At 44.7% G+C, this 17,067-nt stretch overlaps 1 protein-coding gene across 1 annotated transcript in view; it reads right to left on the bottom strand.

The window, feature by feature from the left end:
• Window positions 1–1,366: 1,366 nt before the first annotated feature.
• LOC146871810 (leukotriene B4 receptor 1-like) overlaps window positions 1,367–17,067 on the bottom strand; it is a 293,853-nt gene continuing 278,152 nt past the window's right edge. The window contains exon 2 of the mRNA XM_085651598.1: window positions 1,367–8,930. Coding sequence (XP_085507724.1) covers window positions 7,813–8,930 — 1,118 coding nt within the window. The 3' untranslated portion in view covers window positions 1,367–7,812. The remainder of the gene's footprint in view (window positions 8,931–17,067) is intronic.

Here is a 17,067-nt window from a genome sequence, read left to right as displayed (position 1 = left end):
GGTACAGTAGAATGAAGAATTTGAGGGGTCAGGACAGATACAGAAAGTACAGGATCATCAGTCATTTCGGGTGCAGTAGCCTGGGATGGGGGCGCAGTGGCCTGGGATGCGGGCGCAGTGGCCTGGGTGGAGGGGTAGAGGATGTACCGGTACTGGTTGGAAAATAGGGAGCTGGACAACCACAGGCAAAGGAGGTGGAACCGGAGGTACAGGGGGAACGACATTTGGTGGTCCAGGGGGAAGAGGTGTTAAGGGTACATATGGGGGTGGGGGTAATTCGATCAATAGTCCATCAATGTCTGAATCCACATCCTCTTGGTGGACCTGAACTGCTACTGTCGGTCTAACTATATATCCCTTAGATATTAATAATCTATGCTCTCTATCTAAACATTCCTTTTTCTCATGAACTTCCTTATCCTTCAATTCCTTATACTTCTGATACTCTGTCTTCCTTTCCTTTCCTGGTTCCTTAGTACCTTCTCTGCCTTGAGCTGCCGCTTCTTCACTTCTTTCCTCCACATATGCAAACTGTCAAACATGGCTGGCCTAACTTTCTTTAAAAACAATTGTTTCTCTAGATCCTTGAGTTTGGGAGGGTCCATTTGTTCCCTCTAATGTCCATTGCAACTGGGGATCCCCTTTTGTATATTCCACAATGCATTATACATGATGGGACAAATACCATATTTGATGTACATCTCAAAAATCAGCGTACCTTGTGGTGGCGCCGGCTGACTTGCTTCCAAAATGCTGTGCTTATCGCAGCAGCAACAACAAAACTTCCAAAGAGTGCTAATTACAGGCATATATGTTATATAAGATATAAAAAACTTATAAACAGAGAGAAATAAAAAATATTTTCACATTACCTGTAAGAAAGAATGTTAGTCAAAATAAATAACAAGTTCCAAAAGAGTATCTAAATTCCAAAATTCCAAGCAGATTCCGAACGGATACCAAACAAATGCCAAGGCAAATACAAAACAAATTCTATCCAAATGAACCGGTTCAATACAGATTTACCTTCTGTGTAGTCTTCAACTTCCACCTGTCGATCCTCCCAGATCCAAAAGAATGACCATCCGAGGGCCCTAGTCAAGGCCAGCCTCCGCCAGGAAGATCAGAGTTGGAGAGCTGAAAAATCACCTTGGACCACGAGCAACACTAGTCTCTTCATGTGGGGCGCCCCTCAGCGAAGTTTGTCTTACTGACCCGATCTTCTCCCCTGGTCCGACTGCAAGCCCTTGATGGAGCCCCACGTCTGGGCGCCAATTTGTGAAAGTGGTTTCTTAACAACCCACTGGTGCAGGGTCACCTTTTAGTCCATGGGTTCTTAACAAGTAAGGAGGAATCGACACTGGAGTGAAGTACAAACCATAGGTCATTTAATTAGCATTCATGAATGGGGCTCCGTCCGACAAGCACCATAGAGATACTCAAGGAGAGAGCACACCAAACGATGGTTACATGGGTTTTTATAGCAAAGATCATAAACAAGGGACGCCCAGAGGTAAATAGAGCTTTGGGAAGAACACACAAATGAAACAATCGGTAAGAATCAACAGCCTTGGTGCCTTGTGTAACTGTCGCGTCCTGAAGCTGCACAACAAGATATGCTATCTGATCAAACTTTACTTGAGGCTTTACCACTGTCTGAAAAACCCCGTGCAGACGCCAGCTGTTCTTTTGCGCTGACTCTGTATGTATACACAGCCTACAATACCCCAATCTAGATTCTTTACTCATGTTTATACAGATGCGGTGTCAAGGATAGAGCCAGGCTGAAAGCAGAGCAGGGGTGAGAAATGGATGAGGCATAGCTTAATCAAAAAACAAGAGAATCAGATTTCACATTTTAACAGAGCTTTTGCTACAGATGTCACTTAGACTGAGGATGGACTAGGATTGGGCATGCAACTAAGATTGGTTAAGGCAGGAACTTTTGGGAAGGTCAAACCTTCCAAGTCCAGGCTTCATGAGCTCCTGAACTTTTTTTAGTCAGCTTTAGGGGGCAGGACCTAACACTTGAGATCCGCCAGTCCTGACTCTTCTCATCTAAACTTGCTTCACGTAGATCATGCGCCACTGCACGTGGGTGGTGAGCACCCTCCACAGGATGCATTACGTGATAATAATCAAGGTTATTGCTCAGATAAAAACCTTACAATATATCAATGTAAAATACAGTCATCTGGTGTAAAGTTCAGATTGAACAAACAGATTGGAGATTACCTAACACATGGCTCCATTACCATTCTCAGTCTGATTTCATTGGGAAAATTGGCACGCACCCTAAGATTATTATCAGTATAATGATTACAGTTTACTTCTCCTTCAAAAAAGTGAATTAATAGGCAGTACGGCCAATATCGCCTTTAAAGAGCAACAATATTTTGTATGTAGCTAGTAATGCTTGAACTTTCTGTTCTTTCATTTTTAACAAAGTGAACTTTATTTCTCACCAATTGGAAAATTCAAACAATATTTTGCAAAATTATACATTTTACAAACACATTGTGCGTGATCGGTCGGAGGTCTAGATCTGAGGAATGGAATTAGGCCAAGATCTGGCCTTATGTTCTGGAAAAAACTGATGGTGGGAGTTGAACATGGACCATATGAGATAGGGCTGAAGAGGGATTAGACTAATGATGAGTCTGAGAGGGGTGTGTGGCAAGGAACAGGCATGTGACTAAGGATAATTGGACTAGGTCTAGGTAGGGCACGGAGCATTGAAAATAGGATTGAGAATTGGGCAGAGGCTTACAATTGGCCTGGGACTGATAATGAGACTGCTTTGAGAGGGGCATTGCTTAGAAGGGGATTGGAACTGAGAATTAAACTTGGTGTAAAGATGATGCAAGGGACTGTGCCTCAGGAGAAGCTGAACTCACGACAGAGGATGCAACCTGCGGCTGAAGATGGGATGAGCGATGGACTGGAGCGGAAGGGATCGGGTACTAGAAGGAGAGAGAGTAGGATGAGAATGGCGATGAGTATGGAATCTGGCTGAGGGTGGGTCTAGGGTTACAGGTAGAATTAGGCCTAAGGACTAGACTAGGGTGGTAATAATAGTTCAAACTGGCTGGGTATTAACTGTGGGAAGTGGCTAAGGATGGGGCCATAGTGTGAGCATTGGACTTGGAGCTAAAGATGAGGCTGGGGGTTAAAGCTCAAACTGTGTTTAAGAATGGGTCTGGGGTATGAAGATGGGACTGAAAAATTAGGTGAGCAGTCAATAGAAAATGGACTGAAAGCATCGACTTGGAGGTCAGAAGAGGGGCTCGAGCTATGAATAAGCCAATTCCAAAGTACAGGACTGGAGATGTGGTGAAGATCAGGTTTGTAAATGTCACATAGAGAGGATGAGGCTGAGGATGGGATTAAAGCTTTGCTATTTTTAATTTATTGAATGTATTTGTAAAGCACCTAACCACATAGTGCTCACGTGGAAACAAAAAGACATTACAGGGAAAATGTGTGAATATTATTTCATATCAGGATGACAAGTGGGAGATGGAAAGGGTGTAACAGACTATAGGAGCACAGCATGTGTACAACGTAATATGAAAACAACAGTCTATGAGGCCCTGCAGCCAGGTAAGAGACAATATCTTTGAGTTTATATCATTGTGGGGCACCAAGGATCCTGGTTCTTCAGATTCCACTGTGATTTTGAGTTTGCCCTCTGAAAAGATGCAGTTAGGGAGTTTGTGCTGCATGAGCCATAGGAGGTCTTAAAGGACTTGCAAACAACCATAGGGTGACAATGGCGAAGAAATAGGAAAAGGGATTCATGTGGTAACATGTCTTTTCACCATGGATAAGGTTAGCTGCAGATTGTGGGTGTAAAAGATGCAACTGTAGTTTCAGGCAGCCCCGCCAGCAAAGTTTTAACACAGTTCACCAACATAAGGACAATCAAATGAGAGAGCAGAGCTTACACAGTCAAGAGGAATACACAGCTTAGCTTAGAAGAGCATGTGATGGTAATAGGGTGCAGTCTTGCAGCATGGTCACTTGAGCTTCCAGTACTAAACCTAAGGATTTGGAAGAGGCTGACATCTTGGAAACAAAGCAATTTGCTGACAATTGGGAGATTCAGTCTTGGATAGGAAAGAGAGCTTCCCTTGTCTAAAGTTCAATAAGAATTCTGACTTTTTTGTTTGAGCTGTAAGAATGCTGGCATCCTACAGAGGCCAATAATTGGGCCTGACACCCAGGAAATAAGCTGAAAATGTATACATAAATGCATTGATTACTTTATCTGGGAAGGACAAGATCTGATATTATAGATTTTCTTCTACATGAAGTGACCCCTGGGCTAAGCTTGATATCACCTGCATATTGGTGGATATGATGCTGTGCCCTGATAAAAGGATGCTAAATTGGCCCATATAGAGGTGAAAGAGGATCGGAAGTAAAATCAATAGGATTAACCAGATCGAGATGAAAATTATTTTGACAACGAGCTTGGTGCTGAACCTGAAGATTAGAAGAGTTCGATGGAAAATGAAACTGAGTAGGATATAAATTAGGATATAAATTGAATTTGAGTGCGATGGAGATTGAGACTAAAATGTAGGGCTGAGAGTGAGATATGGTTGAAAGCAACAATGAGATGTAGAGAAATACAGAGGTTGAGAGTGAGCTAGTAGCTAGAAGTTAGATAGATAGAGAGAGAGAGAGAGAGAGAGAGAGAGAGAGAGAGAGAGAGAGAAAGATGGAGGGCAGTGATGTAAATGTTGACAACGAGATTGTAGTTAAATATGAGACAGAGAATTCAATCTGGAGGCTCAGATTAGAGTGAAAAGAGGGAGCTGGATGATGACCATGAGATTAAGACTGGAATTGAAATTGGGATATATGAAATGTAGGTTTGAAGTGAAATTAGAATTGAGAGTGAAATTGAGTTTGAGAATTATATGAAGGTTCAGACTGAGTTGTAAGTTTTCTGAATTGTGAAGTTTAAGAGTGAGAAGGAAAAGGTTAGTGCCAAGAATGTTCAGAGCTGTAGGATGATTAAAATGATGGTTGATGGTATCATAGCTTTCACCACAGTAGTGTTGTGAATGAGATATGGGTTATGTTCCATTATGGAAGGAATTATTGCCTAATGCTGAGGCAGAGCTTGGTCCGGACAAGCATTTACAGTTCAGAACCCTCACTGATAGGTTTATAGATTTTGATGGTGGTATATAAAGTGGTTGTCACCACCGAAATTTTGGGGAATTTAGTATTTTAATTGCCTAAAATATGTCAAAAGTCCCCCTCTGCTGTCAGTCTTTAGGCTAGCATAGAGTAAATGTTCATAAATGCTAGCTGAGGTTTCAAAGCAGGTTTGCCCTTACCCCTTGTGGTTTCGCGTAAACTAACTTATCATCCTTGTTTGGTGGGACCTAGGATACTTGTTTTTTTCAAGGTAAACCATGGTAAGCATTATATGGAAGCTATGCTGATCTCTTTTCTTTTTCTGTACTTTTGCGAAACATGCTAATGAAGCTATTGAATATTAAAAAGTGATGTTTCTTACTAGGGATATTAATTTACTTAACAAGGTGCACGTAGAAGAGAGAGGATTTAACTTAAGTTTGAAAATTAGATTATGCTTTCAAATGTAAGCACAAGTAAGGAAAATTTGTGTTTCAGAAAGATGGAGCTAAACTTTGGGATTGGGATTGAGACTAATGCTGCTAATGAAAGTGTGATTGGGCATCAAGTGCATATTGTGGTAAGTGTGGAGATTTAGCATTGGGTAATATTGATGAGATTGTATGAGATATTGGTTGAGATAAGGAATGATATTTTCGTGTAGGCGTTAATTACGGAGGAAAGTATAAAAGGGGATAAAAGGAGGGCTTTGAGGTTGGCACTTAGCATGATACTTATGTGGAGCATTTAATGAAAAAACGAGAATGGGATTGGAGATAAAATGAGAAGGAGATGAGGTTAATTTACTGTTAATATCAGATTATAGCTTACATAGAGGGCTAGGTTGGGGGGTAAACCTGATACTCATGGATACATTCTGATATTAAAGACCTGATTAATTGTATTTTACTGAGTATTTAAATTTAAAGTGTAAAATAGGAAGTGTGAAAAGATATAAGAATGCTAGTGCAATTGGTGAGTAAAATAGAAAATGGAGAGCAGACATGTATGGTATAGAAATGGAGCGTAGATTGAAAGGTAACATGTACAGGAAATGTGCAAATCAGGATAAGACCGAGAATTTGGTTAAGGACAAGATAGAGTCTGACTATAGGGTGGCGTAGAAGAGAGATGTTGCTATGGAAGAAATCAAGGTTAGACCAAGGACTAGAGGGAAGTGAACCGTTGGATGCGAGGAACGTTGACACTAAAATTGAGGCTAAAGTGGGATTGCAGATGCGACTGGAGATTTGGCTGAGTTACTGAAGCAGGGTTGGGTTAAATTATAGAAAAGGCTGATTTGGGAGTAATGGTGTAAGAATGGGGTTTGAAATGAATAATGAAGTTGGGTTGGACCTTGCTATTGAAATGAATGATTATAGTGTCCATTGTAGATTGTAGAAGGGTACATTTGTGAGAGTGATAGCTAATATCATAGGCTAAGATTGATAGTTGTGGTTCACAATACATCCGGTCAGCTGTGTGTGAAAAATCACAACCAATAGAAGTATGTTGTCCTTGCCTCGTATATAAATATAATACTTGCATTGGTGAGGGGAGTCCTGGAAGTGCATTTCATAAAGAATGCACTACCTACCCCCTGGGTGTATCCTATATATATATATATATTCCTATTCCCAGGCCCTCGACAGCAGCAGTACACGCACTTCTGAAGTGAGTCACAGGCAGTGCATTCTATATATATCCCATGCCTGTTTTTTACAGGTATTGATGAAGTGAGTCCCAAGGCACATTGTGTATAAATCTCGTACTCCATTGTTTAAAAAAGTGTTTACAGGGACCAGTGGTGTAAGTGCCAAGAGTGTATAGACTATCTAACGCTTCATTTTCTATATACATTTTGTACAGATGCTGATGCATTGTGTCTTTTTGATGCACAGTGTATAATTCCCATGTCCCATTCCCTCTTTAAATGTGCTACAGAGACTAATCAGTTCTAGGATATAAGCTGTGATGATTTCAGGTCCTGTGTCCTATATACATGTTGTATAAGTTGCATCCTTCCTTTGTTGCTTACTGCGGAGATGAAGGTCTATGAATGAAGGCACCAGCTTCTTGGAGGACATTCCTTTCCCCACAGTCCACTATGCAAAGCTTTCTTTGCTTAGGTCTCTCTAGGATGGAACCCTCTAGAATATTCCTGGGAATGCAGGATCCAATGAAGGCAGTGGTAGACAAAGAAATATGCAAGAAGTCATTGAAGTTCACCAGGAGGGTTCTGATACTGAGTCTGGTATTGGGTTTTCTTCATTCTCACTAAATATAATCCGCCATCTCAGGCTGTGCATTATACATGATTTCCGATAGATGGCTCAGCAGAGCTGTAAATTGCAATCCCAGGTTCATGGTGTGATAAAAGGTTTCCATCATTCCACAGAGTTCAGTCAGACATGTGGCTGGCACTGCAGCAATGGAACAAAAAAACGCAAATTGGTAGAGTGCTCGAAAAACGCTTTTCTAGCACTGAGCAGTGTATTATGGTGGTGCAAACAAACATGATACTGAAATTCCCTCTGTTCACTCTTCTCTTAAATGTACTGTGCTTAGAGGTGTAGTAACCCTTTAGTTTAATACAGCTTGAGGAGGGTGAGGCATCTGTAATGTTAGCCAAATCCAGAACGTACCTTCTCCCTTGGTTCAACGTGACATGGCTGTAGAAGTGCTTCTGCTTCCTGGATTGACTTCCATTTTCTCCATCTCCACAGAATCATTCCTGCTGCGCTGCCGCTGGAAAGCCAGGGATGCCTTCCGGATACTGGAGGTCTCAGAGGCCGTGCCTTCGAAGAGCTTGGCCATGAACCCCAACCCAGCGGACTTGATGAAGGAGCTGCCGGCGAAGGCATAGAGGATGGGGTTGACACTGCTGCTCAGGAAAGCCAGTGCTGTAACGGTGGGACGACCCTTCTTGGCCGCTTCTTTCAGGCTGTCACTGGATGGGCCTGATGCCATGTTTCCAAGGACTTGAATAACGTTGATAACATGGTAGGGAAGCCAGAAAACGGCAAATGTCACCATAATAATAGTGATGAGGCGCCCAGTCTTACGTTTTCGCTGGAACTGAGCACTTTTTAACCGCAAGCAGATATAGATGTAACTGGTAAGAATGGCTGAATAGGGAATAATGAAGCCAAATAGCGTCTCGAAGAGGTACTGGAAAATGATGTGTTTGGAACTGCTATGGGATGGGATGCAGACTGTCGAACCATTGGCTGGGTTGGAGAAAATCACCCTATAAAAGGGCATTGGTATGGCCAACGCAAACGACAGAATCCAGATGCCTATTATGATCGCCATGACCACCACTTTGGTGCGTACCTTCTGTGACACATAGGGCTTGGCCACAGCAAGAAAACGGTCCAGGCTCATAGAGGCAATGAGAAAGATGCTGGCATACATGCTCAGGCAGCCGACGTAGTGGCAGATCTTGCAGATGGCAGCCCCGAAGGCCCAGTAGCCTGTGGCCAGAAGCTGGATAAAGAGTGGTGCTGTGAGTAGCACGATCGTGTCGGCCACAGCCAGGTGCAGAATCAGGAGGCAGGTGACAGTGCGCTTCTTCATGATGGCCAGGATGGTCCATATGATGAACAAATTGCCAGGAAGGCCGACAAGCAGTGCCGCGGAGAGGATGGTAATGCCCAGCGTTGGTGAGGCGCCTGGTCCCTTTGGAGGCGGCAGCGCCAGGGTGCTGTTGAAGAAGGAGGAGTTGAGGTAGGTGGGGTTCGTGGGAAAGCTCGCCATCATCATAGTTCTTCCTCCTGGGGGACAAATGTGAAACTGTTAGTCGTGAGAAGTCAATGGAATTACTTAAACATATCACACTTCCAATTAAACATCAAACTACTAGTCCATCACCTGCTGAGCATCCCGAGGGCTAGTGAGGGGCATCTGTGACTTGCCCGTTCTAACCACTGGATGTTCAGTGCTGTACTGCATTCCCATGCAGTCGCCCAACCACGGAAAGGGACTCTCTAACTCTTTTCAACAAAGTAATGTTAGCTAGGACCCTTCATGCCTCAGTTCCAATGAGCCCTGTTATCCATCATACCCAGAATTTCTGAATTCCTGAGACCCTGATAATCGTCCCACCTACCAAATCCTCTTCCCCTAGTGCCCATGTGCCTTTAAGTTGTAGCTACTCTTTTCATGCTCCCCTTAAACATTCAAATGTTCCTCAAATGTGAATCTGCTCCGCTGATCGCTTGCGGACCTGCAAGTGCAGCCAAGTGTCACGACCTCGGCCTTCATACACAGAGCGATGGGCGCTTGGCTCCTGTGGCTCGTGCGGATCTGCTTATTTATACAGACAGTAGTTCTACGCATAGAGCACGGGCGTAAGACATGCCCCCGCAGCCCCCGCGTTGCGGGGGAGCCCCCACGCTCCAGGGGCCCCCTCACTCTAAGGGGAGGGAGACGGCTGCACCTGCAAGCAAGCCTCTTCAGCCTCCCCAAGTCCCCATAAATTAAACTGTGCGCGCACACCACGGTGACGGCATCTAAGCCTCCGAGTCTTCCCTCTCATTCTGTCTCGCTCCTCAGTTAGTGAAAACCGAGACTTCAAGAAACAGATATTACCCTCTCTTTCCTCCTTTCGTTTATTTGCTCCCCTGTGAAATGGATCCAAAAAAGAATAACATTTTTGCTGGAAACTTTTTCTGACACAAGTGCAGCCTCTGGGTGGAGAGAAATAAAACATTCCAAATGTAAAAAATAAATAACTAATTAAAGCAAGACAGAGTGGTTGCAAGGTGTCCAGATTGATTTATTTACACCTAAACACATTAGCGCCACTTTACAGTGTTTGCCAGTGAAGTGATTCTTTTGTTTTCTTCTCTCTCTTTAAACAACATTGTTTTCCCTGTGTGGGAAAGTGCACCTTGCCAGGAGGTACTGAAATACCTGCTTGATGGGTGAATTGGAAAACAAAATGTGTACAGCGACTGTGTGTTTATGAATGTGGTCTTTTTAAACCATACTGCCTATGTTTTGAAAGAATATAAGCAATGGGCACTGAAACGGGTCCCTTCCGGGCCCTGTAGTCATGGCCTTACCATTTCACGCAAAAGCACTCACTAATTTCAGAATAATGAGTGTAAAAGGAAAAAGGTAACCATGTTGTTCCTGCTTACATTTCACATGCTTTACTTAATCTTGCATTCCCTATGAGTGTTTGCTTTTTCTAGGATGTTGTTAATTTTTTTTAGGCAGCATATTGCTCTTGTCTAGTGCGTAATTAGAATTGAGTCACATCCAGGTGTTTATAGCGGGTCAGTGCAGGTTTCTCTAAGTGGGGCAGTATGGTGTTCAGTGGGGGAGAGGATGTGGCGCTATGGTCAGAGCTGCTGAAGTGGAACTGGTGAACCAGGTTCCTCCTTAATGACCAGGCTCCCAGACCACTCTCCTGAGGGAGCACATTCCTGTGCTACACCTTAGAAGGCGCCGCAAGATCTTAAAAGCCCTGGTGTCTTAGCACCAGCAGGTGGACCCTAGCGGTGGCAAGTGTGGATTAACCTTGAAGACCTGTCCACCACTATCCATGAAGTTCAACTCCAGTCTTGGGGACAGACCTATGAAGCAGCACACCATAGAGTGGCAGTGACTCTGTCACTGAGGTCACAGGACCCTTGAGCAGGGTGGCTCTAAGGCAGTACGACCACACCGGGCGCTAACTTCAGGTGGGAGCGTCGTGTTTGTAAGTATATTATGGTTTTAAAAGCACTTGCTGCCTCCTGCCTGGCCTCCAACATTTTTGGGCAACAATAAAAATGTCTTGATAACTCCAGTGATTAATGTTCTTAGTCGAGAGAGATGGTGTTTTGTCTAGTGGAAGGTTTGAGGAATGGCAGAGGTGTAATGTGCATGCTGCTCAGAACATGTGCCATGCATATCACAAAGTGCACATATTACGAATAGGTCAGTGGGTTACTGCTTTTGTCAGAGAGACCCTATTGTTACTTGCAGTTAATAAGTTAAAATCCTAACATAGAACAGTGAGATATTAACTGTCATGTAAGAGTTGCATGCAAACTCCAAGGTATAAGTTAGAGCGTTATGTTTTTTCCCCAGTCTTCGATTATCCTAATGTTGCAAAACAGGGTTCATTTGGGTAGAAATCAATTCTGATTATTAAAGAGAACCCCTAACCATGATATTATGTTTTTAATTCTGCAGACCAATCACTATTAAACTATGCTGCCTACTAGTATGGTTGTTGTCATGTGACTCCTACACCTTGTAATCCTTTGTCTTATGTAACATTTTCTAAACAGTGATTTACACACATATGAATGATTGTCTCTGTGTAATATGTGTGATGCAAAGTGCTCTGATACCCTACACTGGTATTAGTGGTGCTGTAAATTTTCCGATACTTTATTATTTTGAACGTTTTACACATGCTAACAGTCTCTGCAAAGATTTTTCCTTAGTAGTACTAGTGGAACATACAACTGCAGCAATGAGAAAGGTAACCAGTCAACCTTTGCAAAGGGCCTTTCACTTCACAGCAGCACAAGTCACATTTTTGAGTAACTTTTGATGTGTTTGAGCTAAAAACAATTTATTAGTTAAAATCGTCAGATTATGCAGCAGATGATGTATTATGTGGCAAATATGGCAAAGCCATAGTTATGTGGAAAACATTTGCAAACTAGGATATTTTGCCATTCATGTTTGAACTCTCTCTCTAGGCATCTTGAAGCTGGAAAACTCCTGCATCCATCCCAAACTGGGTTTCACCCCTCTCAAGGTACTGAAACAGCCTTACTGGCAGTTGCCGAAGACTCTAGAAGGATTCTTGATGCAGGTGGTTCTCGAGCCGTGATATTGTTAGATCTCAGCGCGGCATTTGATATGGTTAATCACTGTATCCTAATGCATCGACTCAAAGATCTGGGTGTGACAGGAACAGCCCTGAATTGGCTGTGCTCTTTCCTCGAGGGTAGATCCTTCCAGGTCTTCGAGGGCGAGGCCATTTCAAGCCCTAGGCCCCTTTATTGTGGAGTGCCTCAGGGGTCGTCCCTGAGTCCCACTCTCTTTATGGTTTACATGGCTTCTCTCGCAGACATTGTTCTACCCTTTGGGGTGCATATAATTACATATGCTGACGACACTCAATTAGTGGTGGCATTTAACTACAAAAGCAATTCCCCTACTTGTCTTGGCCCATGTCTCGAGGAGGTGATGAGGTGGATGTGCCATTCCCATCTAAAACTGAACGGTGATAAGACCGAGCTTATTTTGCTCGGTAATTCCTCCCCACTCGAGGTTTCCTCTATCTGGCCAGCATGTATGGGCCCTGTGCCTATCCCCAAATCCGAAATAAAGCGTTTGGGTTTCTGGCTTGATTCTGAGCTTAGGATTTAAACCCAAACACGGAAAGTTGTTGCCTCCTACTTCGGTATTCTAAGACTGCTGCGTAAAGTGTTGCCTTTGCTACCCCCTCAAGCAAGAAAGCTCGTGGTCCAGGCACTTGTCTTATCCCGCCTGGACTATGGTAACGCTCTTTATCTCAGTGCTCCCTGTGCGGTCTTTAAGAAACTTCAAATCATGCAAAATTGTGCCGCAAGGATTCTTGAGGGTACTCCAAGCCGCCAGTCAGCCAAAGCTGCACTTAGGTCTTTACATTGGCTTTCTATTCAGGATAGAGTCCACTTTAAAGCCCTCTGCACCACTCATAAGATGCTAGGGGGTGTAGGACCGGATATCATTTCTACCTTTGTCCAGCCCTACCAAGCCAACAGGCGGTTACGTTCAAATGACCTCCACCTGGCGTCTGTTCCCAGAATCAAGAGGTCCAGAAGTGGCGGCCGGCTCTTCTCTTACAACGCCGCTAAACTCTGGAACTCCTTGCCGCTTCAGCTACGTAAAGAGCCAGACCACACCGTCTTCTGCAGGAGGCTCAAAACCTGGATTTTCCCTAATTGATTGCCACAGCTTAGTGCGGTCTCTGCCCTAGCGCTGAGCTCCCTTCGGGTAACCATGCGCTTTATAAATGCTATTTCATTTCATTTCATTTCAACTGCTCTTGTGGAAAAAGGGAGGAGAAGTGCTGATGACAGAAACTCCATGGCTGGGAGACAAATGGCTTGCGATTCCACTTTTAAAGATATTTGGGACATTCAGTGATTGGAAATGTATCCCACTTTGTGAATGTATTTTAATGTCAATAACACATATTTAACCTTAAATAAACATGTGTATCTATTGGTTAAATTAAATAATGTAATAAGCTGTAACCGGTTAGTGAAATGGGAAACGAATGCTAAAAATTCTGATATTTTGGTCTTTCTGCCACACCTCTCACTCCGCCCACTGACCCAATCCATTGGTTATTCCTGCCCTCTGATTCTCCTCCCACAGTTGATCTACCACTTTTTTTCCCCCACTTCGACCACTGCCTGGCACTAACATGCATTAGAGACAACTGTGGGCTTTTACCACTGGGTCTCTTAGAGAATGACACCTCAGGTCCATACACGGGGGCTAAACACAGCACGTTTCTGGGTTCTCCGCACAACGTGTTTGCTATTTGACGCCAGACTTCTGCAGCATGTGTTGAGGAAATTAAACATCCCCTTGCGCTTGTATAAATCATAGCTGCCAAGTGGCATTGGCACCATGTCGTGTCCATTTGTAGCTTTTATCCAACAACACTTTGCATGCTGGAATATTTAACCCCTTACTTAGATGGTCACAGCACAACTCCCAGAATGCATGGCGCTGTTGGCTTAAAATCCAGGCCTGGCTGGCGGTGTCACACGTGACGATAGAGCCATTTGGAGGCAATGGTGAATCTGTAATTTAGCAGGCGTGCCTATACTCTTAGTAAATTGTAAATACCGCCAGTGTTGAAACACTGAGGTCTGAGGCCTCTGTTTGTTATGAACTAAGGCCCAGTTTGGTGGTTCTGGCTAGTCCTTTGAAGGGAAGCTGCTGGACTTGTTTTTACCATGCACTTTGAAAGTATTTTCACCTTGATGCAAGAAGAAAGTTGGATTGTTTTACAAAACATGCTTGATTTTTGTATATTGCTGGACTGGTGATTGCTTTATTTTGCACTTTGAAAGTATTTGCACTTTTTCTTTTGCTTTACTAACTACAGTTTGTATAGATTTTCATTAGGTACTTGCTGATATGGTTTGTTTTTATTCTACATGCAGTGTTATTTATGGTGTATTGCATGCACTTGTCTGTAATACGTGTACCTTAAATCTTGTATTTAGCATTGTTTACACTACAGAAATGATAAATTAAAACACGTGTTGCCAGCAGTGGCAGACCTTTTGTCAGTTTCAGTTGGTGATTGCTATATTTAGGTGTTAAACTCATATTAACGAGGTGATACCTTTGCCCATACAGCATTAACATGTGTAACAAGCATTTGCAACGCAAGAGGTCTCACATTCACACGACTTTGAGCTATTGGCATTGTAAATGACAATGCCGTTAATTTATGTTTTGGGTTTTAAAAATAAATAAAAGGCATTGTCATTTACAATACTAATAGCTTAAACTCTCGCAAATACGAGACCTATTGCATTGCAATAAACAGGCCTTCTCGACCGCTTGTTAGATTGCAAATATCAGAGGAAGAGACTGGCCTGCAACATATTCAAAGTAGTGATAAACAGTGCAGTGAAGAAGATGTGTAAGTGTTGTAAATTTCACAGACACAAAATGTGAAATGAGAGTTACGTCATGTTGGAAAACGAGGCAGTATCTGTGAGGCCTGCACAAATAACATGACTACATTTGTCCTTCACTGGGAACCAAATACCCAATTGTAGCGCCTGACTCTCAGAGGGTAGCGTTGCAGAGCAGTCTGAGGCTTACTCAAGGGAGGTGGTGTGGACTAGTAATCGCCATTTGCAGGTGTGCAAAAATAACACTCAATAATTGATTGTCCAGTCTGTACTGTGCTTTATAAAAGTAAGAGTACATTTATTAAACACACACACTACTCAATACTATGCACCAATTTACAAAAATACACAATCTGTTGGAATTACTTCGTGACATTGCATAACATCTCCACCCCTCCCGCAGGGGGGGGTGGGGTCTAGTACCACCACTCCCATGTATGCACATCATCTTGCCCCAATGCCCCAATGCAGTTGGTTGAACATAGCCTGGGGCGAGGGCCCGGCGCACTAGCATCATCCCAGTGGCGACCCCCCCCCGCCATTATCTCCACAAGCATTTAAAATAGGTAACCCTGCCTTGGTGACATATAACCCTGACTGAGCATGTCCTACTGACCATAAAGTATGCACCTCTATATCTTAAGGGTAGCAGTCTGGGTTCTTCACCTAAGCGCAGCAGCAAGAATACATGATCACTAGAATGCATTGCAATTGCAGCCCCTAAAGGCATCACAGATAAAATCATAGGATTACTCATATACAGCCAGACACCCTAGGAGGAATGTCTGGCAACATAACCCCACTTTGCTTATGACATCACCTCACACAAGTACTCCACATTACACATGTGACCTTCAGTTCCACTAAAAGAAATAACACTAGTAAAAGCATTTCTGGTGCAATTACATCTCTTCACTTCCAGGGGATGCCCTTCTCTAGACATCCCCTACTCAGCCCTTCACTCCATTATGCACTTCTCAACCCTCCTCCAGCTGTAGAACGAAAGTTCCAACCCAAGAGGAGTTAAAATACTGGCTGATCCCTTGAGGGGTTATTTCTTTCAAATCCCAAGGAAACTTAGGGTGACTTTTCTCTTCGTGCTGGGGGGAAGACTGCGTGTTTCCAGAAGCTCCTCCCAACACCTTTTCACAAGTGAGGGTGACCCCCCTCCTCCGATGGAGGGCAGCCCGGGGACCCCACCCCCGGCTGCCCCAACCTGTTCCCCGCCCGGCGAGGACCCTCGCGTGCTGAGGCAGGGGCCGGCAAAACTCTAAACGTCTGCCCGCTCATGCGGGCAGACACGCAGCGTCTGCTCTGGAGCGGTTCTTCGGGGGGAGTACGACGGCACTTCCCCCACCTCCTCCATACTCGGGGCCCAGGGATGGGGTCCCGGGCCCCTGAACATCTTCGGGGGGTGCGACGGCGCTCCCCCTCCTTCCGCATCGGTGGGGGCCAGGCTGGGCTCCTGGCGCCCCGCCTAGGGCCACCTTCACGGGGAGCGCAACAGCACTCCCCGTCTTCATTTTTCGGCAGGGGCCAGGGTGGGCTTCTGGCACCCCGCGGGTGTACCTTCACGGGGTGCGCGACGGCGCACCCGACTTTCTTTCCTTGGGGGGCAGCCCCCGGGACCTGACCCACCCCGGCGGTAGTTTCAAGACCAGCGGCGGAGCCCCACGTGCTTCGTCGTCGGTCCCACCAAAGGTCAAAGGTTGCGTACCTTCTGGGGGCATATCTCAGCCCCCAGGGGTCCGATCTTCTCCATTTTCATGTCCTCTTGCTCCTGGTGGTGCCCCCCAGCCACTGGGAGCACTCTCCTTTGCCCTCCGGGTCTCCAAGAGGGTGCATTCTGCAGGGAGCGGTCTTCACTGGCTCCGTGCGCCAGCCTTTCACCTGGCTCTCCTCCTGGGCCTCTCTTCTCTGAGGAAGTCTCTGTTGGTCCTATCAAACAGCGACACATCACTTCCCTGCCCCTGCTCCCTCCTTCTTGTCCAGCCTCTGGGCTTGTTCAAAATGGCGTCATCCAGGGTCTCTGGCTACAAGTCTCTGAAGCCCCTTCCCCCCACGCTGCTTTCCCTCCTTGGTGAAGCCTGGTGCCTGGCACCCAGTGACAGCTGCTAATGGATGAGCCTGTAGCCCCACCCATCTTCTCTCTGTGGAGAGAAGGCCCTAGCTTGTGGAAGAAAGGTTATCAATCCATCCAGCTCGAGGTCAGCCCTCAGCCTGGGTCTGGTCATGGCTGGCTCAGAGAAAT

The sequence above is a fragment of the Triturus cristatus genome, chromosome 1_1 (genome assembly GCF_964204655.1).
Source record: "Triturus cristatus chromosome 1_1, aTriCri1.1, whole genome shotgun sequence".
Classification (NCBI taxonomy): Eukaryota; Metazoa; Chordata; class Amphibia; order Caudata; family Salamandridae; genus Triturus; species Triturus cristatus.
Note: the sequence above shows the minus strand (reverse complement) of the source record. Positions and strands in the feature narration are given on the sequence as shown.